General features: G+C 46.9%; 1 protein-coding gene across 1 annotated transcript in view; it reads right to left on the reverse strand.

Annotated features, from left to right (window-relative positions):
• Positions 1-24,970, reverse strand: part of LOC109869995 (unconventional myosin-XV) — a 31,186-nt gene that overhangs the window by 975 nt on the left and 5,241 nt on the right. The window contains exons 10-57 of the mRNA XM_031804584.1: positions 24,653-24,832; positions 24,338-24,451; positions 22,821-22,879; positions 22,576-22,699; positions 22,278-22,373; positions 21,876-22,133; positions 21,716-21,771; positions 21,454-21,672; positions 21,309-21,354; positions 21,090-21,214; positions 20,765-20,879; positions 18,752-18,927; positions 18,533-18,623; positions 11,065-11,136; positions 10,894-10,951; positions 10,454-10,674; positions 10,136-10,371; positions 9,768-9,937; positions 9,350-9,596; positions 9,056-9,236; positions 8,778-8,841; positions 8,650-8,682; positions 8,315-8,496; positions 7,798-8,079; positions 7,476-7,554; positions 7,104-7,362; positions 6,515-6,602; positions 6,059-6,332; positions 5,783-5,886; positions 5,614-5,673; positions 5,455-5,530; positions 5,205-5,323; positions 4,998-5,116; positions 4,697-4,838; positions 4,461-4,572; positions 3,992-4,322; positions 3,658-3,794; positions 3,314-3,390; positions 3,105-3,181; positions 2,884-3,014; positions 2,578-2,672; positions 2,412-2,489; positions 2,226-2,322; positions 1,889-2,037; positions 1,630-1,754; positions 1,292-1,425; positions 1,005-1,138; positions 681-818 (exon numbers count right to left, since the gene is read on the reverse strand). Coding sequence (XP_031660444.1) covers positions 681-818; positions 1,005-1,138; positions 1,292-1,425; positions 1,630-1,754; positions 1,889-2,037; positions 2,226-2,322; positions 2,412-2,489; positions 2,578-2,672; positions 2,884-3,014; positions 3,105-3,181; positions 3,314-3,390; positions 3,658-3,794; positions 3,992-4,322; positions 4,461-4,572; positions 4,697-4,838; positions 4,998-5,116; positions 5,205-5,323; positions 5,455-5,530; positions 5,614-5,673; positions 5,783-5,886; positions 6,059-6,332; positions 6,515-6,602; positions 7,104-7,362; positions 7,476-7,554; positions 7,798-8,079; positions 8,315-8,496; positions 8,650-8,682; positions 8,778-8,841; positions 9,056-9,236; positions 9,350-9,596; positions 9,768-9,937; positions 10,136-10,371; positions 10,454-10,674; positions 10,894-10,951; positions 11,065-11,136; positions 18,533-18,623; positions 18,752-18,927; positions 20,765-20,879; positions 21,090-21,214; positions 21,309-21,354; positions 21,454-21,672; positions 21,716-21,771; positions 21,876-22,133; positions 22,278-22,373; positions 22,576-22,699; positions 22,821-22,879; positions 24,338-24,451; positions 24,653-24,832 — 6,540 coding nt within the window. The remainder of the gene's footprint in view (positions 1-680; positions 819-1,004; positions 1,139-1,291; positions 1,426-1,629; positions 1,755-1,888; positions 2,038-2,225; positions 2,323-2,411; positions 2,490-2,577; positions 2,673-2,883; positions 3,015-3,104; positions 3,182-3,313; positions 3,391-3,657; positions 3,795-3,991; positions 4,323-4,460; positions 4,573-4,696; positions 4,839-4,997; positions 5,117-5,204; positions 5,324-5,454; positions 5,531-5,613; positions 5,674-5,782; positions 5,887-6,058; positions 6,333-6,514; positions 6,603-7,103; positions 7,363-7,475; positions 7,555-7,797; positions 8,080-8,314; positions 8,497-8,649; positions 8,683-8,777; positions 8,842-9,055; positions 9,237-9,349; positions 9,597-9,767; positions 9,938-10,135; positions 10,372-10,453; positions 10,675-10,893; positions 10,952-11,064; positions 11,137-18,532; positions 18,624-18,751; positions 18,928-20,764; positions 20,880-21,089; positions 21,215-21,308; positions 21,355-21,453; positions 21,673-21,715; positions 21,772-21,875; positions 22,134-22,277; positions 22,374-22,575; positions 22,700-22,820; positions 22,880-24,337; positions 24,452-24,652; positions 24,833-24,970) is intronic.

A 24,970-nucleotide genomic window follows, 5' to 3' on the forward strand; every position in this document is an offset into this window, starting at 1 on the left:
TAAATTAGCATTTTTCAAACACCTGAATCTAGAGAATCTAGAGCCATAATCATTATGCTTAAGTCTATGTGAAAAATCAGTTTATTTTTCTGCTCATCTTAGCATTCCTCTTGAGCTGTCTGTATCCACCTGACTGATATGCTTCTCTGCTAAAATCTGCGTAAAATATTGAAAGGATTGTCTTATTCAGTCCATCTAGTAATTGCTTGCTAAGATAATTAGACAAAGCTAGATACTCTCATTTGATTGATAGCCTGAAATGGCTTCTTGGTAGCTAGTTATGAAGTTGGGAACCTATTTAGGCTAGCTAAAGCCAACTCAATAAAAACCATTACTAGTATTACAGAGAAACAATATATTTTGTATTTTGTATTTTATTTTTTGAAACAGGACAAATCTTATGGGCATGATGCCACAGAGTAGCCAAGCACGGTTTAAGTGTCTTCTTGAAATCTTATCTCCCAGGTAGCATGTGTGTGTAATGTGTATTGCCCTTCGTGACCATATCCTTTTCACTGTGTAACCATACACTTTACAGACACTAAAGAACAAACCCTTCCACCAGTGGTCACCAACCTTTGTTCCTGGAAAGGTTGTGGTGTGTTCAGCAAATTGTTCTAGTTCTACACAAAACCGGGGGTTGGTGGCCCCGTCGTTCACTGCTGTGTATTGTACTTCACCTGTTTGAGGTGGATGGTGATGGTTTTTAGTCCTGGGTTGCCGTAGTTGATCTCCACTCCAGGCACCTTCTTGTCTTTCTTGGGTTTAACTGAGCGCAGTGACTGCACTTCCACCAATGGGATCATGAATGCCCGCTCCTGAACAACACAGGAAAATTATAATAAAGAATTAACAATAGCAGACATCTATAAAAGTCAATAGATCCATATAGTCAGTCGAGATCGATCATTTCACCCATATTTTGGGAAACACGGTGCCTGCATTTCCTATGTTTGGGGTGTCTCTCCCTACATAAATGGTGTTGTTGGGTGTAAATGCGGTACCTGCATATTGGGATGGCAGAACAGCACTCCTTCTTGGTTGACAGCCACCAGGCAGGGCGAGGGGCAGCTGCGATGGCTGACTTTCTGAGCCAGGAAGATATTAGAACCGAACAGAGGCAGGGAGCTCAGGCTCTCTGAGGGTAAAGAGAGCAAATCAATCAATACAATTCTATTCATACAGCAGTATAGATACTGTATCTATAATGCATTATCTAGCTACAAACACATTTATCACAAAATTCTTCCCAGCAAGCAAGGCAAAAAATTTAATTGTGTGCGTGCCTCACCGAGGAAGCGTGCCTTGGCGTCGCGGGGGCTGAGGGAGCGCATGGCGGTTATCTCTCTGAGGGAGATGGTGTGGATCTGCTCCAGGTTGGTGCTGCCCCCTTCCTGTTGGGGGAGGTACCCCTTCAGTTCTAGCCTGACGGCGACAAAAGAGAGAGACAACTATCAGAAACTATATCACACTTAACATAGGACAGAGAGAATAATCGCTTATGTCCGGTCTGAAAACAACAGTGTGGCTCACAGTGAGAGCTGCTGAGTGAGACACTGGGGCAGGTGCTGCAGAGTGCGGGGGCTAAAGGCTAGGGGTTAGGGTATAGGGGTTAAGGGTAGTACTCACACAGAAGGCTCTTGAGTGAGGCCCTGTGCCAGGTGCTGCAGGACAGCCAGCTCTGCCGTCTGCTGGACGACAGCGGCACCACTGCCTGGCAGGATCAGTTTGCCATCCAGGTAGTCACCCAGGACCTGCACGCAACAGACAGAGAGGGCCAGATGAGGTTCATTCATTACAGGGACAGAAGGGCTGTCACCAGGGCCTGACGTAATGCAAAGTGGTTTCAGTGGTTATAACAGAACTCTAGGGGTCATTACTATGGTACCTGTTGGAAGTGGAACTCCAGGTAGAGGTCGTTGTCGAAGTGAAGTCGGTGTGTCCATATGACGCGGTGGAAGGACAGGACGATGGAGCCGTCGTCCAATAGGAAGTCAAACAGGTACTCATCTGAGTGGAGAGGCCGCACCATCCCATCTGATGTAGGAGAGGAAGAAGAGAGGTAGTGATAAGGAAGGGATGAAAAGAGATGAGAGCCATAGAAAACTAGGATTTCCTTAGTTTTGCTGTCACACAATTAATATAAACTTTTTGTGCATTGTAGGTAAAGTGTTTTGGGGAGTCATTTGGGTTAATAGATAGAGCATGTCTGTATGTCCACCTACCCTTGTCCCGAATGGCATGGATAGAAAACTCCTTGACTTCTGACGGGTCCTGGATGCCCATCTCTGTACACAGCTCTTCCACCACCTCTAGAGCCACCTGGGCACACAGAGTCAATCTTTATCATAATGGTAATTAAAGGGATGGGGGGAAGAGGAGAGAAGTAAAGGGAAGGAGACTTGACTTACGCTGAAGCTGCGTATCTTACAGATGAACTCCACTCCGCCTGGCAGCTTGATGGGGAACCGACGAGATTGTCTGCCGGCCTGCAGAGAACAGACACACAGCGACAGTTGTACCGCTTATCTTACATAATAACACGATTTCCACACTTATGTGGAATCCCTGCCTTACCAGTATGGCTTCCATCTCTGCGTGAGAGGGGACGTGTCTGCGACCACCGTGGATCAGAGTCCCGAACATGCTCTCCTTACAGTTTTGAGACAGCTCTGAGATAGAGGATAGACACATACATCATTGCATTAGATACAGAAAAGCTCTGGGTTAACAGACACAGACACATGTTTGAAGGGATCTCCTCTGGGGCATCGCCAATGTGTGAGGGGTGCAGGGCTGTACCTTAGTAGGGGTGTGTTGGTCTTGGCTGATGTCTCGTAGGTGGCGTGTGACAGTAGGTGTTCAGAGTGCGCGTGTGCGTACCTTGGTAGAGGTGTGTGGTGTCTTGGCTGATGTTTTGTAGATGACATGTGATGTAGGGGTTCAGAGTGCCAGAGCATGGGAAGAACCCTGCTACCAGGTTCAACAGACGCCAACCCCGGGTACATCTCTCTCTGTATAACGCATGCGCACACAAGTTAGGAATTGACCCTCTGTACACTACTCGCAGGTAAAGGTTCGTACACAATCTGCCAGCTACTCACTTGTGTGTGTTGTTTGTGATCTGTTTGATCACCTGGCAGTAAATCTCATCTCTCAGAAACTCTTTCTCCTTCCCTAACTGAACACACAAACACAATGGGACAGAAATGACTCCATGTTTCCATTCAAGCAGCTGGTATCCTCATTGAGAGTGTAAGGTGAGCGACGGTGTTTGCGTGTGAGCTGTGGGTGTGCAACGGGAGAGGCTCACCATCAAGATATGGCTGACACAGTCTCCCTCAGACGTGTGCCTCCCAAGAGGCTGGTCTCCCATGAACTGCATCACACCTTCAGAGAGCGAAAGAGAAGTGGGAAAGGGGAATATTGAGATGAAAGAGGTACAATGCACACCTCAATAGTGTGCGTCACAGGAGGTTGATGGCACCTTAATCGGGGAGGATAAGTGGAATGGGATCAAGTACATCAAACAGATGGTTTCCATGTGTTTGATACCGTTCCATTCGCTCCGTTCCAGACATTATTATGAGCCGTCCTCCTCTCAGCAGCCTCCACTGGTGTGCGTGTGTGTGTGTGTGTGTGTGTGTTTGGACTCACTCAGGAAGGCCTGGACAGCCAGGCCATTGAGCTCAGGATCATTGTACAGGATGAGGGATTCCTGAATAGGAACCTCTGTGTACTGAAGCACCTCTGAGAAGTTTATACCTCCATTAAGCAGACCTTTACCCTCCATTCTGTTATAGAGAGACAAAGGGAGAAAGACAAAGGAGGGGGGATTATGAAAGAGGGCGCGAGATGGAGCAAGGAAGAGAGAGTCCGAGAGAAAGTACATAAGGAGAAAGAGAGGTAAGTATATGTCGTTATGGAAGAGTTATTACACTAAGGAAAATATAGGATTGCATACATCATATAACCTTGTTACCCCTCTCACCTGGTGGCAGTGTCTCTGAAGTATTTCATGGCAAACGCTGTCATCCGGAACGTCTGGGCGTCACTCATCTCACTGCCCTGGACAGATACTTGGATGGAACGAGCTGACCCCAGCATGGAGCTCCCTCGGCTGGGCTGTGCTGAGCCAGTGTGGGGAGTGGACCTGGGAGCTGGGGGTCTAGTGGCAGCGGGCGGCTTGAGGGCTCTCATGCTCTTCCTCCTCTCGTCGAGGCGGTCAAGGTGGACGTGGTGGTAGTCAGGAGGGGCAGACGGCTGAGTGACGTCGATGGAGAAGAGGCCGGAGCGCCCCCCGATGGAACCAAAACACCAACCTGAGAAATAAGGAGAGAGCAGGATTAGGACTGTCACACATAAACACACACACACACACACAGAGCGAGAGAGAGAGCGGGGAAAGAGAGACAGAGACAAAGAGAAGGAGAGGTCAAAAGTCAGTGTGATGACCTCACCTGGCTGGAGGCCGTCAATGGGCAGCAGTTTGATGACGTCACCCTTGCGGAAGCTGAGCAGGCTCTTGTCGTCGGTCACAAAGCTCTTCAAGGCAATCACATGATCTGAGCCCTGAGAAGGTTTGACAGGATGTTACACACAACAAAGATACTATCTACACAGTAAGATTTAGTGTACCAGAAAACACATGTGTACAATCATTTGTACGATATAAGATGAAGAGGCGGGTGGTTACATTGATGAGTTCTTGGTGGAACAGGCTGACCATGGCAGTGATCTGTGGAGCCCTGTTGCTCTGCAGCTGTAGCTGCTCTCCCTTTAGACTGAATTCCACGATGTCGGCAGACCGCAGTTCCACCGACAGCAGCTCTGCATAGCTACACAGAGAAAGACACCGCACGGTACACACACCGGGAGAACATATACGGACATGCACACACACACACACACACACACTAGATGTATATTCCCACTCAATAATTCAAAAAGGCTAAAGGTCCTCTAATTCCGGTGTTGTGGATGAAGAATAGGCACACCTGTAGCTCCGTAGCAGGCGCAGGTGTTTGGGGTTTATGCCTGATGCTCTGGCCACCTTCATCAGTCGAATCCCACGATGAGACACGCCCAACAGCTGGGTGTCTCCGCTGGTACCACCCTACCTCACACACACAGGGGAGATGAGCGTGTGTCTGTCTGTCAGCCTTGCTGTCTGTCAGAGAGAGAGAGAGAGAAAGCTAACTCACTTTGACAGGAAAGAGTCGTGTGAAGTAGTTTTCCCAGTTGTCCCTGGCAGCCATCACTATCCTCTTCTTCATAGTGTCGTCCTGAAGCGAGCTGATACTGGTGCCCACGTGGAAACTGGCTGGGGAGAGAGGGGAGGGGTGGGAAGAACATGAGGAAAGAGCGGGATGGAGGACTGGAACACTCATTTTTTTTACCTGGACTCGCCAACTGACTCACCTGGTAAGAAAAAAAAAAGACAAATAAACTCACCTAGTAGGTCTTTCATTTTTCTCCGGTCCTCTCTGGTGATCCTCACACAGGTGTCAGAGTACGTGTCTCTCATGATCTGAAAGGATTTAGAGTAATAGATGGTGTGACATGTGTAAGCCAGTGAAGAAAAATGGCCACGGGGAAATAACCAGTACTGACCTGCTCACAAAGGAGGTTGAGGATGTAGGGGTGGTTGAACCCCTCTCTGGGGTAAAACACCTGAACACAGAGGGAATTATAAGGACTGACTTATAATGCTAAACACACAACACGTGTAGAACAATACAGACGATTCCAACGTTCTCTTCGACCTGCCGCTCCAGCTCACCTCCTTGCGTAGGAACAGTTTGCCAGGCATGGCAGAGTTGGAGAAGTAGACGCTGGCAGAGAACCTGTGGAGCTGGGAGCGAACACTCTCCTCCCCAGACAGATCTATGGAGGACAAACAAACAACAACGAGTTACTTTACTTCTCTGTGGAGGTATGACTGTAGTGTATGAGTTATGAACGTGTATCTGAGGCTACGGCTGGACAGGCAGTGTGTACACAGACATGTGTACCTTTACTGTATATTTCCACCTGCATTTCAGGTAGCTGGACTTACTGAGTGTGGGGGCAGCCTTGGCGGGAGGGTCTGGCAAGCTTTCAAAGATGGCTGGGGGATAAGGAGGGGTGGACTTGGGTGGAGCAGGCGGAAGGTTCTTGGAACGACCCTGCGTGCCAAAGAGGTCGGCCAGGGAGCGCTGTTTCTGCTTCATGCTGTTGGAGATTGAGCGAGGCCCTCTGGTGGAGGGAGGAGAGGATTGCCACGCTGGATTGCCAGGCTGTCTCTGACGGGGGGGCTCCCTCTGGATGGGGGGAGGAGGGGCCCACTTTCTCTGGAAGGGATGAGAGGAGAGAGGAAGCGAAAGAAGTGTAGGACTAGAGCCTTTAGTTATAAATGAACCCATCAGTAAGTGATTGCCAAGACTGTTCTTCTGCGTACAATATTCCTAGTCCGCCAAATCAATATTTTTAGTTTGCGTTCCTGGCCCTTTGTTAACCCCAGCCAAACTCTAACCTGCTGTTGTACAGGTCCTTTATTCATGAGGATCGCCAAGGCCTCCTCTTTAGGATCATTCTTCTTTACAAACGACCGGGCTGGAACCCTGGAGAGGAGCAAGACACAGGAAGTTGATGGTATATGGTACCTAGAGGAAGTTGATGGTATGTGGTACATAGAGGAAGTTGATGGTATATGGTACCTAGAGGAAGTTGATGGTATGTGGTACATATAGGAAGTTGATGGTATGTGGTATAGAGGAAGTTGATGGTATGTGGTACATATAGGAAGTTGATGGTATGTGGTACATATAGGAAGTTGATGGTATATGGTACATATAAGAAGTTGATGGTATGTGGTACATAGAGGAAGTTGATGGTATATGGTACATATATGAAGTTGATGGTATATGGTACCTAGAGGAAGTTGATGGTATGTGGTACATAGAGAAAGTTGATGGTATGTGGTACATATAGAAAGTTGATGGTATATGGTACATAGAGGAAGTTGATGGTATATGGTACATAGAGAAAGTTGATGGTATGTGGCACATAGATGGTACAAGACCCAATAGAGAGAAATTAGATGGATCCACTGTCCCACTGACCTGACGGGCTCGAAGGGTCTGGGGTCACTGGCGGGGCGGTTCTGGTATTGTTTGATGATGTCACGGATGCTGGTGGTGGGCGGGGGCGGGGAGGCAGGGGGGCTGGGGGGGTATGGGTCTCTGGCAGGAGGAGAGGGGGGAGGTTGCAAAGTCCTGGGGGCTGGGGGTGGAGAGGGGGTGCGGGGCCTGGTCTGTTTGGGGGGGCTGCTGGGAGCAGGGCGAGGCTTTAACGGTTTGGCTGCTGGCTTGGGCTGAGAACCTGACAGAGTGAATGACAGCACAGGCAGATGGGTCTTAAACAAGACAAGACTCTCAACATCAGCTTCTCAGATGCTGATTAGGTATCTGGAAGGTTTATTCAGCTCTACTCACCAATCTTCTGGAAAAACTCTCTCTTCACCTTGAAAGACTCACGCTGGTCTGGACTGGCAAAGTCCACATCCCTCTCCGGCTGGAAAATCAGATGTACACATAAAACATGATACAGGTAAGTTAGTGTTTCACTGTTAGTCTACACCTGTTGTTTACAAAGCATGTGACAAATACACATTTGAGTCTGTTTGCAAGTTAATGTTGTTTAATGGGTTTCTTTTGTAATTAAATGACACATTTTTGGCTAAGTACATAAAGGACACTAATCAAGCAGAGCAGCAAATAAACAATACTGTCACACCCCTCCCTCCCTCCCTCACACCTCAGGTATATGGTGCTGTGGCTGTGTTTTCATCTGGCTGGGTGTGCGTAGCGGTGGTGGGGTGGGGGGATTTGTGTGGAGTGGGGGTGGGGGTGATGGGGCGCGGGGGGGTGTGGCGGTTCGGTTAGCCTGGCGTCTCTGCTCCTGTCTCTGCTCCTGTCTCTGCTCCTGTCTTTGCTGCTGCTGTCTTTGCTGCTGCTGTCTCTGCTGCTGCTGTCTCTGCTGCTGCTCCTGAGCCTGCTGCTGGGACATGGTCATGGCTTGCATTGTCATCTGCTGGGCCTAGAAGGGGAGAGTGAGAGGAGAGAGAAGAGAGAGAAGAGAGAGAAGAGAGAGAGAATAGAGAGAAGAGAGAGAGAAGAGAGAGAGAGAGAGAGGATGGGCAGTCACTAGGTGGTCATGTTAGAACAGAAGCGACAATATCATAAGAACTGTTGAACAAGGAAAGGGTTACGGTGGGTTTGTTTTCCCTGGCATGTGGGTTCCCAGTTTTCCTCCAGTGTCTCCCAGTCCTTACCATGAGCAAGGCCTGTTGGTTGATGAAAGCCTGCTGCTGTGCTGCCATCTGCTGGGAGTCCACGGCTGGTGCAGCTGGCTGGGGCATCATCATGGTTGGCATCATAGGCATGGGGGCAGATGGCATCATACTTGGCATCATCTGAGCCCCGTAGCCTTGCATGGCAGGGTTCATCGGCATTCCTGGGAGACCAAATAAATATGGGACATTTTGGAATTGTAGGAAGAAAAGTGGGGAAATAGTGCACGATAGAGAAAAATAAATGACTTGACCATAGTTGAGGAAAAATATTTAAATTAGAATGTGTGTATTATTACATTGTTCCCCTCACTCACCCATAGAATAACCTGGCATTGTCATTGGGACACCTGCAACACAGGTATTGTATTTAACATTAAAATGAAAACCCATAACGAGAGAAACGGAGAGATGAGGGAGACAGAGCAAGCGAGAGATACAGTACCTGCTCCATACATCCCTCCTCCTCCTCTCATCCTTCTGTTCAAAATGGCCATACGCTCCCTATCCTAAACACACACACACAACAGAACGTTTTGTTATGCAATCTACACGTCACATACAGTAATACGATCCACAAAACTGTAGTTACCTAATCCCCAGCCTTGCCTTGTAACCAAGACAAAGGAACAGAAGACACAATCCAATCAGTAACAGATAATCACAGGTAAATACACAGTTACAGAGCACATCCTATTAGATATAACATTGAATGGTGCTGACCCCTGGTCCCTGGTCCAGCACTGGGTCAAAGAGGTCATCCAGATAAGCATCCATCTGACGACCACGAGAACCCTCTGACGGCTGGTAGTCTCCGCCGTCCCAGTGAGCCTCCTGCTGGGGGAGACCAGGGGCCTGCATGGAGGGGGCCGGGGGGATGAACCCATCTAGATCTGTTATCATCCTAATGGCGAGAGAGAGGGAGGGTGAAGTTGGGGTCCTGTGTGTGTGTGTGTGTACAGTGTGTGTGTGTGTACAATGTGTACGTGCATCTGTGTGTGTGCCCGCCGGCCTCACCGGTTTCCCTCGTTGTTGAACAGGTAGTCAGTGGGTGTGTGTGCGGTCCCCAGTGTAGTATCAGTCTCTCCTCCAGCCAACAGGTCCATGACAAAGTCACATCCAGGCAGGTCAGACCAGCCCTCATCAGCCAGCAGAGACACAGACCAGCCCCGAGGAGCCTCACCTAACCCTCTGAAGTGGAGCAGCCACGAGGCCAGCTGCTCTCCTGTGGTCCAGGACTCTACCTCAGCTGTAATCTTCTCCTCTGGAAGAGAGAGAAAGCGAGGGAATAAAACGGACATCCCTGGTGCTGCAAACAGCAACCACTCCGGCCAGGTGAAATATCATGATAACACCGAGCAAATGGAACCACAACGTCAGAAAGGCAACGTGACAAGCATGACACGGAGATGACTTATACACCTCTTTCTCTCACCGTTGAAGGTGTGTACGTCCAGAACCATCTTTCCTCTCCTCTGATTGGCTGTCCACTCAAGCTGGGAGGGGGGGTGGAGGCGGGATGTGGGGGAGGGTAGGTGGTGGGAGGTGAGGAGTTTGTGCTGGCACAGAGAACGATATTCACCTGGACCCTTGTCAGACACATACCTGTCCACAAGTGAGACAGAGAAACACAGACTTACATATCTGCACATGTCAGACACAACCAACTAACCAAATATGGTCGACAAAGAGAGGACATATTTTTATGGTAGCTAAAACTATAATAATCTCAATTCCTACACAATTTGCTAATGTGATTGCTGGGTGGTACACAAAACTGATTTTGCCCACTAAGCTACGTACTTGAGCAAGGATTTGTCAAGGGCTGGGGAAGGGGTGAAGGCACTGAGGCAGCAGGCTAGTAACAACCAGCCCCGTAGGGACCCCTCCTCTGACTCCCTGCCCCAGGTGGTGTAAGCTATCTGGGCTAGGATCTCATCTCTCAGGGGGGGTCTGGTAAGGCCCTGCTCCACAATGTAGTTCCCCAACATCTGCTCCTGCCAGCCACTCAGATCACTGTCCCCTGCAAAGCGCAGGATCTGGAGAGAGAGACAGAAGGGTTAAAGAGATGAGATATTGTGTGTGCGTTTGTGTGTGTGTGTGTGTGTGTGGGGAACTGACCAGTTTGTAGATCTCCAGAGCGATGCAAGCGTCTTCAGGCTCCAGATAGGTCAGAGGTCGCTGGAGGGAGTAGCCCTGCGGCTGACACCAGCCATCCTTCAGCGTAGTGTTGGCGTATCGTGAGAAGGGGTAGCTGTCTATATCGAGGGGCAGGGTGAGGGCGTGTCCTGCTTTCACCTGTGGAGGCGCCACCTCTGTTACCCCAGAGCCATGCTGCCGCCCTGGTGCAAGGACACATAACTACAGTCACACACAGAGAAAAGACCCCAGAGAACAATGGCAGTCCTGGGTCCAATCCAGCAACAGCCCACCCGTTACCTGCCACTGCTGTGTTTACACATCAAAATATGAGCATTATTATCGACATCATTTTTGTTGTTGTTGCCAATACCAGATGCCCTCAACCCATCTCCACCAATCCCAGCGCTGCTCACACTCACCTGCTGCGCTGCGTAGTCTGGCCGACAGCTCAGCTGGGATCTCCAACATTCCCACATCCTGGAAAAGGCAGGGAATTATCAGGAAGGAATACGTTATTGGACCAGAGGCTCCTTTTAAACATATGGCTTTGATTTCTATATCTACTAATACCTTGTGTAGTGACCTCTTACCATTCCTGTGGAGGTGTGATCTTCAGTCTCAGTGGTGGGTTTCACCGTGCTCCTCTCGTTCCTCTCTTGTTCCTGAGAGCAAACACACAGGTTCGACTGAGTTCAGCCCTGAGCTATCTGCATCTCATCTTATCTGAACTCGTTTTCATACAATCAGGACCATGCAGAGCACTGACGTGGAGTGAGGACCCCTCCTTTCAATCACACAAGAAACAAACAGACTACACATGATCACAGACCTGTTAAACCTTTACACAAACAGGAATCTGAAGTTCATTTAATCCCATTCAATTAAATCCAGCCTTTCTCAAGTATTGAATAAACCTTCCACTGTTTCTCTAAAAGTGTTTCTCTTGTACCTGTGCTCAGGTGTTGTTGTCCTACCTGCTCAGGCCAGGTATGTCGAGGTCTGTCAGGTTAACAGACCGAGAGAGAGAAAGTCCAGTCCTATTCTTAGAAACACGGCCTGTTATATATCCCAGCTGCCTTCGCTCCGCCCATAACACAGGCCACACGGATACCAGAGTCCAGAATGCACACCGTAATCTAATGGTTTACAGCCTGAGCTTCATACAGCTAAAGTTGCTTCCTCATGTCACTCCACTGTAAGTGTATCATCGCGTATTCTTGCAATATGAATGTATGTATGTACAGTTGAAGTCGGAAGTTTACATACACCGTAGCCAAATACATTTAAACTCCGTTTTTCACAATTCCTGACATTAAATCCTAGAAAAAAAATCTCAGTCTTAGGCCAGTTAGGATCACCACTTTATTTTAAGAATGTGAAATGTCAGAATAATTGCAGAGACTGATTTATTTCAGCTTTTATTTCTTTCATCCCATTCCCAGTGGGTCAGAAGTTTACAGACTCTCAATTAGTATTTGGTAGCGTTGCCTTTAAAATTGTTTAACTTGGGTCAAACATTTCAGGTAGCCTTCCACAAGCTTCCCTCAATAGAAATTTTGGCCCATTTCTCCTGACAGAGCTGGTGTAACTGAGTCAGGTTTGTAGGCCTCCTTGCTGGCACACGCTTTTTCATTTCTGCTCACAAATTTCTATAGTATTGAGTTCAGGGCTTAGTGATGGCCACTCCAAAACCTTGACTTGTATGTCCTACTTTGGAAGTATGCTTGAGGTCATTGTCCATTTGGAAGACACATTTACGACCAAGCTTTAACTTCCTGACTGATGTCTTGAGATGTTGCTTCAATATATCCACATAATTTACCTCCTCATTATGCCATCTATTTTGTGAAGTGCACCAGTCCCTCCTGCAGCAAAGCACCCCCACAGCATGATGCTGCCACCCCGATGCTTCACGGTTGGGATGGTGTTCTTCGGCTTGTAAGCCTCCCCCTTTTTCCTCCAAACATAACGATGGTCATTATGGCCAAACGGTTCTATTTTTGTTTTATCAGAAAAGAGGATATTTCTCCAAAAAGTACAATCTTTGTCCCCATGTGCAGTTGCAAACCCTAGTCTGGCCTTTTTATGGCAGTTTTGAAGCAGTGGCTTCTTCCTTGCTGAGCGGCCTTTCAGGTTATGTTGATATAGGACTCGTTTTACTGTGGATATAGATACTTTTGTACCTGTTTCCTCCAGCATCTTCACAAGGTCCTTTGCTGTTTATTCGCACCAAAGTATGTTCATCTCTAGGAGACAGACCTCATCTCCTTCCTGAGCGGTATGACGGCTGTGTGTCCCATGGTGTTTATACTTGCGTAATATTGTTTGTACAGATGAACGTGGTAACTTCAGGAGTTTGGAAATTGCTCCCAAGGATGAACCAGACTTGTGGAGGTCTACAATTTTTTTCTGATGTCTTGGCTGATTTCTTTTGATTCCCCCATGATGTCAAGCAAAGAGGCACTGAGTTTGAAGGTAGGCCTTGAAATACATCCACAGGTACACCTCCAATAGACTCAAATGCTGTCAATTAGCCTATCAGAAGCTTCTAAAGCCATGACCTTTTCTGGAATTTTCCAAGCTGTTCAAAGGCCCAGTCAACTTAGTGTATGTAAACTTCTGGCCCACTGGAATTGTGGTACACTGAATTATGAGTGAAATAATCTGTCTGTAAACAATTGTTTGAAAAATGACTTGTGTCCTGCACAAAGTAGATGACCGACTAACCGACTTGCCAAAACTATAGTTTGTTAACAAGAAATTTGTGGAGTGGTTGAAAAATGAGTTTTAATGACTCCAACCTAAGTGTATGTAAACTTCCGACTTCAACTGTAGATTATCTGAAGTGTATTGATGGGTGTGGGTGGGTTAGACAGCACACACCCACACAGAATGTAATTGCCTGGTTAAGAGATTTGCTAATGTGATTGCTGGGTGGTAGATTACGAAACATGTCAGCTATGTCTGTGTTGATGACTGATTTAAAGCGATAGTGTACTACAATAGCTGTATCTTAATCCTTGATTACTTTGCTGCAATCCACTATTTTTGGTAATACGGGGGGAAATGTCTATTCATCCACTCGACAAAGTTCAAATGGCACATAGTTTATGAGCTGATACACAAAACAACATCGGATTCAAAACTTAAAAGTTTTCAGAAATGGCTGAAGAATTACAACATTTACCTGGAGCCAACTCTGCAAATAGCACTGCTGGGTGATTTGAAAAGTCATCATCAATCAACAATATAATAATACTTTTAGCAGAAATATTTATCTTTAATTTACAATCTGGAGAAACTATGAGAATAGAAAGGTTCAGAACTTTTGGTGAAACATCACAGCACAGTTGAAAAATATATGGCAAATAGAAATCCAAAACCGGATGGTGTTAAGAGACGGGAGGGGTTGTGTGAAGCTGAAGGAAGGGATTAAAACAACAAGATAACTCATGTAAAATATACTGGGTCCGTAAAATGTATATACTATAGGTTCTGAACTTCTCTGAAACAGCACAGTTAAGAATATATGGTAAATGGAAATCTTCAGAGATAGATGGGAGGGGATGAGGGTAGCATTTGTTGAACCCTTTCTTAGTTACTACATGATTCAATGTGTTATTTCATAGTTTTGATGTCTTTACTATTATTCTACAACGTAGAAAATAGTCAAACATAAAGAAGAACCCTGGAGTAGTTGTGTCTGGAAATGATGCAGACAATTACATTGATGATGCTAAACATATGAAACAATATATGTATTAAGTAACGGGTGATAAGTGCAGACAAATAGACTCTCTATCTCTCACCTGGCAAGAGCGTCCGTAGTCCAATTTCCATAAAACAATAACACCAAATGAAAGAAATTCAATGAACAGCACATAATAAGGAAACTAAAGGATACTAAAAGAAGAATTTGGATTAATAATTTAAACCAAGGCAGTAAGTATGTTTCTGACACCTGCTCGTCGAACATCTCATTCCAAAAGTTTTTTTTTTAACCTTTATTTAACTAGGCAAGTCAGTTAAGAACAAATTCTTATTTTCAATGACGGCCTAGGAACAGTGGGTTAACTGCCTTGTTCAGGGGCAGAACGACAGATTTGTACCTGGTCAGCTCGGGGATTTGAACTTGCAACCTTTCGGTTACTAGTCCAACGCTCCAGCCACTAGGCTACGCTGCCGCCCCAGAGGAGTTGGTCCCGTCTTCGCTGCTATAACAGCTTCCACTCTTCTGGGAAGGCTTTCAGCTAGATGTTACTGTGGGGACTTTCTTCCATTCAGCCACAAGAGCATTAGTGAGGTTGGGCACTGATGTTGGGTGATTAGGCCTGGCTCACAGTCTGCATTCCAATTCACCCCATAGATGTTTGATGGGGTTGAGGTCAGGGCTCTGTGCAGGCCAGTCAAGTTCTTCAACACCGATCTCGACAAACCATTTCTGTATGGACCTCTCTTTGTGCACGGGGGCATTGTCACGCTGAAACATGGGGGCCTTCCCCAAACTGTTGCCACAAGTTGGAAGCACAGAATTGTCTAGTATGTCATTGTATGCTGTAGAGTTAAGATTTCCCTTCACTGGAACTACGAGGCCTAGCCCAAACCATGAAAAACAGCCCCAGACCATTATTCCTCCTCCACCAAACTTCACAGTTGGCACTATACATTCGGGCAGGTAGCGTTCTCCTGGCATCCGCCAAACCCAGATTCGTCTGTCGGACTGCCAGATGGTGAAGCGTGATTCATCACTCCAGAGAACGCATTTCCACTGCTTCAATGGTGGCGAGCTTCACACCACTCCAGCCGACGCTTGGCATTGGGCATGGTGTCTTAGGCTTGTGTGCGGCTGCTCGGCCATGGAAACTCATTTATGAAGCTCCTGACAAACAGTTATTGTGCTGACCTTGCTTCTAGAGGTAGTTTGGAACTCAGTAGTGAGTGTTGCAACCGAGGACAGACGATTTTTACGCGCTACACGCTTCAGCACTCGGGGTGCTGCTACTTCGCGGCTGTGCTGTTGTTGCTCCTGGATGTTTCCACTTCACAATAACAGCACTTATAGTTGACCGGGGCAGCTCTAGCAGGGCAGAAATGTGACTGACTTGTTGGAAAGGTGGCATTCTATGACAGTGCCACATTGAAAGCCACTGAGCTCTTAAAAAAAAAAAAGTTTTAAAAAAGGCCTTTCTAACGCCAATGTTTGTCTATGGAGACTGCATGGCGGTGTGCTCAATTTTTTTTTTTTAACAACTGTCAGCAACGGGTGTGGCTGAAATAGCTAAATTCACTCATTTGAAGGGGTGTCCACATACTTTTGTATATGTAGTGTATAAAGAGAGGAAGAATAGAAATTCCCAATAAAGCATCCATGGTAACATAGCAAAACCTATAAACCTATTATCAACAGTATACCCTTCCATCTCGCCTTCACCCTCTCTCTCTCTGTTTTTCCCTAACAAATCCCCCCTTCTCATTCAGTCTTCATTCGACAAAATAATAAATAAAGTCTTGAGCTGTAGAAAACTAATATCAAAGTATTAAAAAAACGACATGATAATTAATTATAAATAGAAGAGCCTACCTGTCAACAATCCTGAGGTGTAAGAGTTACTCCAGAGTGAGACAGACCGACAGGCAGAAGGAGAGATGCTACAGCCTGTTATTGCAGTAATAGGGGCTGAAGTCCGAAAACAATAGGAGTATGTGGCTAGAGGTGTGTGTGTGTCTGTGTGTAACAGGAAACAGAGAGAGAATGGGCGTGGTAAGTGTAGGTCAATTGGAGGAGGAGGAGAGGGCTGAAATATTTACATGGGTGACCACACCCTACTTCCATCCCATTACCTGGCAGTGACGCATTGAGGGCACAGCAGGCTACCTGGTGACACATTCACTTCAATTCACTTACGCCTTTCATCCCAAAGATCAGTTCTAGGATCAAAAGTACACAATTCCTGTAACTACATGGGCAAAGTCACCTGTTTTTGCCAGGTAAGTTACTGAGTGGACAACTTAGTCAAGTGATATTATTTTAAAACAGAAGGGATCCACACCCATATATTTATTAACAAGTAGATATAAAATCAGTCCCAACTTCTTAACATCCTAGTTTAGTAGCCGTGGAAACTAGAACACTCCTTGTAGAATTTATAAGGGTCTCTCCTCACAGGAAGTGACTGTATCGTAACCTACGGATCGGAACTATGGACGCCTCGGCTCTCCCCAAACACAAAGATATGGATTTCCAAACAGTTACTATGTCAACACAATGAGAAATACTTGAACTTATTCCAAAACTAAAGTTCTCACACAGTCAACTCCTCAGAGTCCAAAGTCTACTGAATCTGAAAAGGAACCAGGGCTATTTATTTAACCATGGAATATAAACATGAGTAACAAACACCAACAGATAGTACCAAAGCAACAGTCATACTGTTTGCAAAACTTTACCAAGGCAACAATATAGCACAGTTAAACGTAAAAACAGCCAGGCTCCCACGCTGCTCCAAGGCCATAGGATTAAACTACAGTAGTAGACTATGTAAGGTTTTATATTATGGTACAACAACAGTATCAAGATGCATTCAATGAAGATTCAGGCAAAACATGGAAGGTAATGACTTCAGGGCGGGAGAGAGGGAAGGGGGAAACGACTTCAGGGCGGGAGAAAGGGAAGGGGGAAACGACTTCAGGGCAGGAGAGAGGGAAGGGGGAAACGACTTCAGGGCGGGATAGAGGGAAGGGGGAAACGACTTCAGGGCGGGATAGAGGGAAGGGGGAAACGACTTCAGGGCGGGAGAGAGGGAAGGGGGAAACGACTTCAGGGCGGGAGAGAGGGAAGGGGGAAACGACTTCAGGGCGGGAGAGAGGGAAGGGGGAAACGACTTCAGGGCGGGATAGAGGGAAACGACTTCAGGGCGGGATAGAGGGAAGGGGGAAACGACTTCAGGGCGGGAGAGAGGGAAGGGGGAAACGACTTCAGGGCGGGAGAGAGGGAAGGGGGAAACGACTTCAGGGCGGGATAGAGGGAAGGGGGAAACGACTTCAGGGCGGGATAGAGGGAAGGGGGAAACGACTTCAGGGCGGGAGAGAGGGAAGGGGGAAACGACTTCAGGGCGGGAGAGAGGGAAGGGGGAAACGACTTCAGGGCGGGAGAGAGGGAAGGGGGAAACGACTTCAGGGCGGGAGAGAGGGAAGGGGGAAACGACTTCAGGGCGGGAGAGAGGGAAGGGGGAAACGACTTCAGGGCGGGAGAGAGGGAAGGGGGAAACGACTTCAGGGCGGGAGAGAGGGAAGGGGGAAACGACTTCAGGGCGGGAGAGAGGGAAGGGGGAAACGACTTCAGGGCGGGAGAGAGGGAAGGGGGAAACGACTTCAGGGCAGGAGAGAGGGAAGGGGGAAACGACTTCAGGGCAGGAGAGAGGGAAGGGGGAAACGACTTCAGGGCAGGAGAGAGGGAAGGGGGAAACGACTTCAGGGCGGGAGAGAGGGAAGGGTGAAACGACTTCAGGGCGGGAGAGAGGGAAGGGTGAAACGACTTCAGGGCGGGAGAGAGGGAAGGGGGAAACGACTTCAGGGCGGGAGAGAGGGAAGGGGGAAACGACTTCAGGGCGGGAGAGAGGGAAGGGGGAAACGACTTCAGGGCGGGAGAGAGGGAAGGGGGAAACGACTTCAGGGCAGGAGAGAGGGAAGGGGGAAACGACTTCAGGGCAGGAGAGAGGGAAGGGGGAAACGACTTCAGGGCAGGAGAGAGGGAAGGGGGAAACGACTTCAGGGCAGGAGAGAGGGAAGGGGGAAATGACTTCAGGGCGGGAGAGAGGGAAGGGGGAAAACATTCCTCCTTTACACCTGTGTTAGGGTTCTTTTACCATTGGTGTTGTGCAACAGAATGGACTGAGGCAGGAATTTATAGCACTATCTATAAAGGCTGTAAACATAATATGGTTGCCAAGTAACATGTTAATTGACTCAGTTATAGATAGGCTGATTATTTTCTCTGTGTGTGCGTGCGTGTGTGCGTGCGTGCGTACGTGTGCGTGCGTGTGTGCACATGTATCTTACCCTCCACTGTCGTCTCTTGATTGTGTTCCTGGTGATCATCATTGCAGCCCAGAACTGAGTGAAGGACAGTCTCAGACGCTTGTAATACTGCCTGTACACAGACGGGGAACCAGTCAGTCACTTTCAGGTGGACACACTAACTGCAATCTCAATCTCAAGACTTTTCGTTTTTCTTCCGTCTCCTCCCTTGTTACACATCTCTCTCTCATCTCTCCATACCTGGCCTGATGTCCTCGTATGTGGCTCTGGATGACAATGGCCTTCTGTTTGAAGAACCTAAAGTTGCGCCTGCAGATGAACCCTCTGATGTTCCTCTGGATGGTAACCGCAGCCCAGGTCTGAGTGCTGTTCCACTTGTCCTCCACACGCTGGTACAGCACCTCCTTCAGAAACACCTGCACGCACACCACACATTAAATACTTGATTTGAATCCAATCCAATTTACATTCAAAAAGGATCCAAACTTTTTAAACGGCACTCAAGTGCAAAGGCCTGCTCCATGTAGTTGTCAAATGAGCAGCCAACTTCCAAAATGAGCGCCTCCCCTCACAACAACATCTGCCGTATTTGGCACACAGGAGAACACATCAGCATTAAACCAGGTTCCTCTTACACAATCAATCAATCAAATGTATTTATAAAGCCCTTTTTAAATTTTTTTTTTTTACATCAGATGATGTCAAAGCGCTGTACAGAAACCCAGCCTAAAACCCCAAACAGCAAGCAATGCAGAAGCACGGTGGCCAGGAAAAACTCCCTAGAAAGGCCAGGACCTAGGAAGAAACCTAGAGAGGAACCAGGCTCTGAGGGGTGGCCAGTCCTCTTCTGGCTGTGCCGAGTGGAGATTTTAACAGAACATGGCCAAGATGTTCAAACGTTCATAGATGACCAGCAGGGTCAACCATGTTTATGGATATGTGCTATTGGTGAGACAACCTGTCACACCACGCTGGCTATCAGGTCGAGAAATCGGTCACGACTATCAACGAACAGCAACCATACACAACATTGGCAACAGACTTCATTACATTTGATTCAAAAGGCACTCGCACATCTGAGCAAACTTCGCATGGCAACAGTTGAACAAGATGAAGGAAAAAGGAAACCACACACTGCTCTTGATAGTATCACTGATCTTTAATAAGCATACGTATCGGTCTCATGGCCTTCATCAGAGCTTTTGTGAATTTTATGTATGTAGAATACCATAGAGTACCATAGAGTACCAGAGCGCTAGATTATATTTTGTTGGTAGAACGTGCAGCTTTAACAGTAAAGGTATTGTGCTACATGGAATGGGAGACCGAGTGGTCAGCACAGTCCAGATTGGGGACGCAGGCCGGTCCAGTGCTGTCGTAGCTGCATCCATCTGAAACCAAGGAGTGTTGTCCTCGATGTAGGATGAGATGTTCCATCAGGGGGACAGAAGCTTCCGCAACAACACAGGGGTCCTACACAACAACACAGGGGTCCTCCACAACAACACAGTCACTGGCTCCGTGTCCATCTGAGCTCCACTCCAGTCCTGTTACACAGGTCGTTGAGGTCCGGCCAGTCTGACCAGACTCCAAAGCCCACAGCACAAGTGTCCAATTTTCCATTGGAAAATTAAGTTGTCCTCAGTGTCCGTGGCCTCCTCCGTAGGTGTAGTAATTTTCCAGCTGTGGAATCGTCAGTGTTGAGCATGTTCAACAGGCGAGTCAGTCTGGTAGCAGTGTAAATCCACTCAAAATCCGGGACACCCAAACCCCCCTCTCTTTGGCTCAGGAAGGTTTTATATATTTTATTTTACCTTTATTTTACTAGGCAAGTCAGTTAAGAACAAATTCTTATTTTCAATGACGGCCTAGGAACAGTGGGTTAACTGCCTTGTTCAGGGGGCAGAACGACAGATTTGTACCTTGGCAGCTCGGGGATTCGAACCTGCATCATTTCGGTTACTAGCCCAACACTCTAACCACTAGGCTACCCTGCCGCCCCATAACGTCACGTGTGTGTTTAAGCATATTCACTTTCTCACCACTTGAACAGTTGTGTTATTCATTTCCTTCAGAACCTGTGAGATATGCACATTTGCAAGCAGATGTTGAATCTTTGCTAGACACACACACACACACAATCAAGTTTACTCTTTAGACCCCGGTCTAAGATACTAGACTTGGCTTGCTTGGATAGAGCTTCTTTTTCTTCTATGAAACAACTGTACAACGTTACAGTGGCTTCTTAGGTACCTTAGTGAGTCCTAGCTGGTACTGTCCCTCATCAGCCCCTACAAAGTTCAGCAACGCCACGGTCTGCTCCTTATCAGACATGGTGGCTGGTCGCTCCACCAGGAGGATTCCATACCTGGGTAAGAGGGAGATGGGACGGGAGGGATAATAATAATTTGAGGAGAAGCTCAACGAGATCTATGAAGCAGCAAGTGGTGGTTGGCTCCGAGTTTGACTTTCTCCCAGTGAGATACTGGTATACTGTACGGTTGGTACTGTATGTGTGTGGATGGTGGTTAAACCGTGTGAATGAATATTAGTTTGCGTTGGTTGGTTTGGCCAGTACCTCTCCATAAAGAAGGAGAAGGGGATGCGGATGGGGAATCCCTCCTTCCTGATGGTGATGGTCTCAAGTATCCCAGCATGCCTCAGCTGGGTTGACACATAGTCCACATCAAAGATACCGGGAAGCTGAGGGCAGACGGACAGGATATGAGATCATATAGGTTTGTAACTTTTGGCCTAGAAAGGGCGCAGTTGGCTACATTTAATGTTGCATACCCACCTTGACATAATTTGGCTTGAAACATCGAATAAAGGTGGTTTTACACCTGGATGGAAGGGGGGAAAAACAGATCATCCACCACTGCCTTGCATCTCTCAGCAAACAAAATTAAAATATATTTTGCCTTTTTGTAAAAAACCCTGACCTCTCTAGTCGTGTGGTGAGCTCAGTCAGGGACTGTTGGAAGTGTGCTGCCACCGTGGAGGGCTGTTGCCTGTGACCTTTACCCCTCCAGCCCAACTCTCTCTGCTGCAGGTAATTATCCTGCACCTTACGGAACAGCCCTGACACCATCTGAGATACAGAGACCGATTGATTGATTGAATGGGTGATTGAGTGAGTGATGGATTGATTCCCCTTAAGCCTACAGGAATGACAAGTTCACCTTCAGTCTACTCCTAGCAAACAGCTCAACCACCTCTGTACGGAACTGATCATGGTTCTTATTCAGAAAGTTATGGACCTACGGAGAGAGAGGAACATAAAGAGGAAAGAAAATCACTCTGTCCATCCATATCAACATGTCCTAACTCAGTGGTTCCTAAACATTTAAGAAGCTAGAACCACCTGGTACGTGACAGCTCCGGCGTAGTGATACACAGTGAAGACAGGCAGAGGGATCTTGGGCTTAGTGTAGTGTGGGCTGTTCCCATGGTGATAGTGGCACTTTTGGAGGAAGGTGTGGTCGGTGGCCTGGGGTAGGCAGGTCTGGTCATCCAGTATACGGAGGATACCATGTGGTCTGGAGGAGATGAGGTCCAGACAGGAGTGGAAGTCCTGCAGTGGGACAGGGTACCACTGGATCTGCTCTGTACTGTACTCTTCCTGGAGAACACACACACGAATGCACGCACACGCGCCACCGTTTTTTAATCAGTATTCATGAAAGTCAACCCCATTAACTATTAGAGACGCACAATGACTTTACTGATTGTTTGACTTGTGAACTCTGACCCCGGGCCCACTGACCTGTTCCTGGGTCACCACGGCCTTGTTGACAAAGTGCTGCAGCTGCTCGTTGGCAAAGTTAATACACAGCTGTTCAAAGCTATTCACTCCCAGGTCCTACAACACACAGGTAAATATATGTTTAATTAATGCATATAATATGCAATAGAACAGGGTGGCCCAACCCTGTTTCTAGATAGCTGCAGTCCTGTAGGTTTTCCCTCCAACCCTAATCTAGCTCACAATCTAGCATATTATCATTTGATTAAATCGCACATTCTCCATTAAAACATTTACTGTGGTCCTCATTGCCCCTCACCTCGAAGCCGTAGATGTCTACTATCCCCACGGTGCTGTCCATTTCTGTAGGGCTCAGCCAATCATTGATCTGCTCCAACAGCCAATCGAACAACACAGAGTACAGGGCCTTGGCTATGGCATCTCTAGGAGAAAGGGATAGATAATAGATCATTATTTTTCTATGCTGCTCTAGATAGTATTGATTAACTCCAAATATAAGGTGGAGGAGCTCACTCACACGGCAGTGCATGACTCGGTCAGTACCTGGATTCTATGGCACTTTCCACAGACAGGGGGCAGTAGATCCTGTCATAGGTTGTCTCCTGAGGAGGGACAGGAACAGTGCCTTCAGAAAAAAATGTATGCCCCTTGACCTTTTCCACATTTTGTTGTGTTACAGCCTGAATTTAAATTGGATTCAATTGAGATGGGGTTTTTCCCCCACTGGCCTACACACAATACCCCATAATGTCAAAGTAGAATGATGTTTTTCCCATTTTTATTTTATTTTTACAAATCAATTCAAAATGAAAAGCTGAAATGTCTCGAGTCAATAAGTATTCAACCCCTTAGTTATGGCAAGCATAAATAAGTTCCGGAGTAAACATTTGCTTAACAATGAACATAATACGTTGCTCTGTGTGCGTGATTTTTGAATGACTACCTCTGTGTACCACACATAACAATCTGTAAGGTCCCTCAAGTGATCAGTGAATTTCAGACACAGATTCAACAACAAAGACCAAGGAGGTTTTCCAATGCCTCACAAAGGGGTACCTATTGGTAGATGGGTCAAAATGAAAACAAATGGAGACTTTAAAACAGTCACAGAGTTTAATGGCTGTGGTAGGAGAAAACTGAGGATGGCTCAACGACATTGTAGTTACTCCACAATACTAACCTAATTGACAGAGAGAAAGGGAAGCCAGTACAGAATAAAAATATTCCAAAACATGTTTCATGTTTGCAACAAGGCACTAAAGTAACACTGCAAAAAATGTGGCAATGCAATTAACTTTTTTGTCCTGTATACAAAGAGTTTTGTTTGGGGCAAATCCAATACAACACTTTACTGAGTACCAGCCTCCATATTTTCAAGCATAGTGGTGGCTGCATCATGTTATGGTTATGCTTGTAATCGTTAAGGACTGGGGCGTTTTTCAAGGATAAAAAAAATTAACTGAATGGAGCTAAGCACAAAATCCAAGAGGAAAACCTGGTTCAGTCTGCTTTTCAGCAGACACTGGGAGATTAAATCACCTTTCAGCAGGACAATAACCTAAAACACAAGGCCAAATCTACACCGGAGTTGCTTACGAGTGGCCAAGTTACAATTTTGACTTGAATCTACGGGACGACCTAAAAATTGTTGCCAAGCAATGATGAACAACCAATTTGATAGAGCTTAATGGGCAAATGTTGCACAATCCAGGTGTGGAAAGCTCAGAGACTGACCCAGAAAGAGCTGTAATCACTGATAAAGGTGCTTCTACAAATGATTGTCTCGGGGGTGTGAATACTTCTGGAAATTAGATACTGTATTTCTATATTTCCTTTTACGATAAATGGAAATGTTTTCACCTTGTCCTTATGGGGTATTGTGTGTAGATTGGTGAGAAGAAAACCCATTAAACCCATTAAATCCATTTTCAATTCAGACTAACTAAATGTGTAATGAGTCAAAGGGTACGAATACTTTCTGAAGGCACTGTAGATCAGCTAATGTATGAATAGTTCAAGAGAGAATGAAGGGTGAGGGCTTGTGAAGGGTTTGTTCTGACCGTGACTTTGTGTGTGATGACAGTCTGTAGGGCCTCTGAAGACACCTGCAAGAGAGAACCTACTCTCCTGGCCTCTGCCTCACTGAAGATACGGGCCACCTCAAACGACTCACTCTAGATACACACAAGCGTATTAGAGTGAGTATTAGATATTTCTCTACTGTCTGTTTCTCACATACACTGTGTATCAGACATACAAATGAATGAAAAACATCCAAACATGCATACTACTCTGAACAACTCACATCCTCTTTGAGCACAGACAGACACCTCCTCACCTAAGAATACACCCACCATACACTCACCCTCCCTTACCCACTCTCTCACACACACCTCATAGGAACTGAAGCAGATATTCCCCAGCTGTAGTATGGAGGAGAGGATGGCCCAGACTGTGGAGATCTGGTCGGCGTGTAGACCAATCGTCTCAAAGCACTGGGCCAACAACAGGAAGTCCTGTTTGTCCAGCTTCCCCTTCAGCTCACAGGACCCGCCCTGACACAGAGAGAGGGAGGCCGAAGTCATCTATTCAGCTCGACTGATTGTTCCCTCAATCCTGGTCCAGGGAACACCTGGGATGTGCAGGGTTTTTTGATTCTACTAACGGATTCTATTCATTTGATCCTACTGATC

The sequence above is a fragment of the Oncorhynchus kisutch genome, linkage group LG25, assembly GCF_002021735.2.
Source record: "Oncorhynchus kisutch isolate 150728-3 linkage group LG25, Okis_V2, whole genome shotgun sequence".
Classification (NCBI taxonomy): Eukaryota; Metazoa; Chordata; class Actinopteri; order Salmoniformes; family Salmonidae; genus Oncorhynchus; species Oncorhynchus kisutch.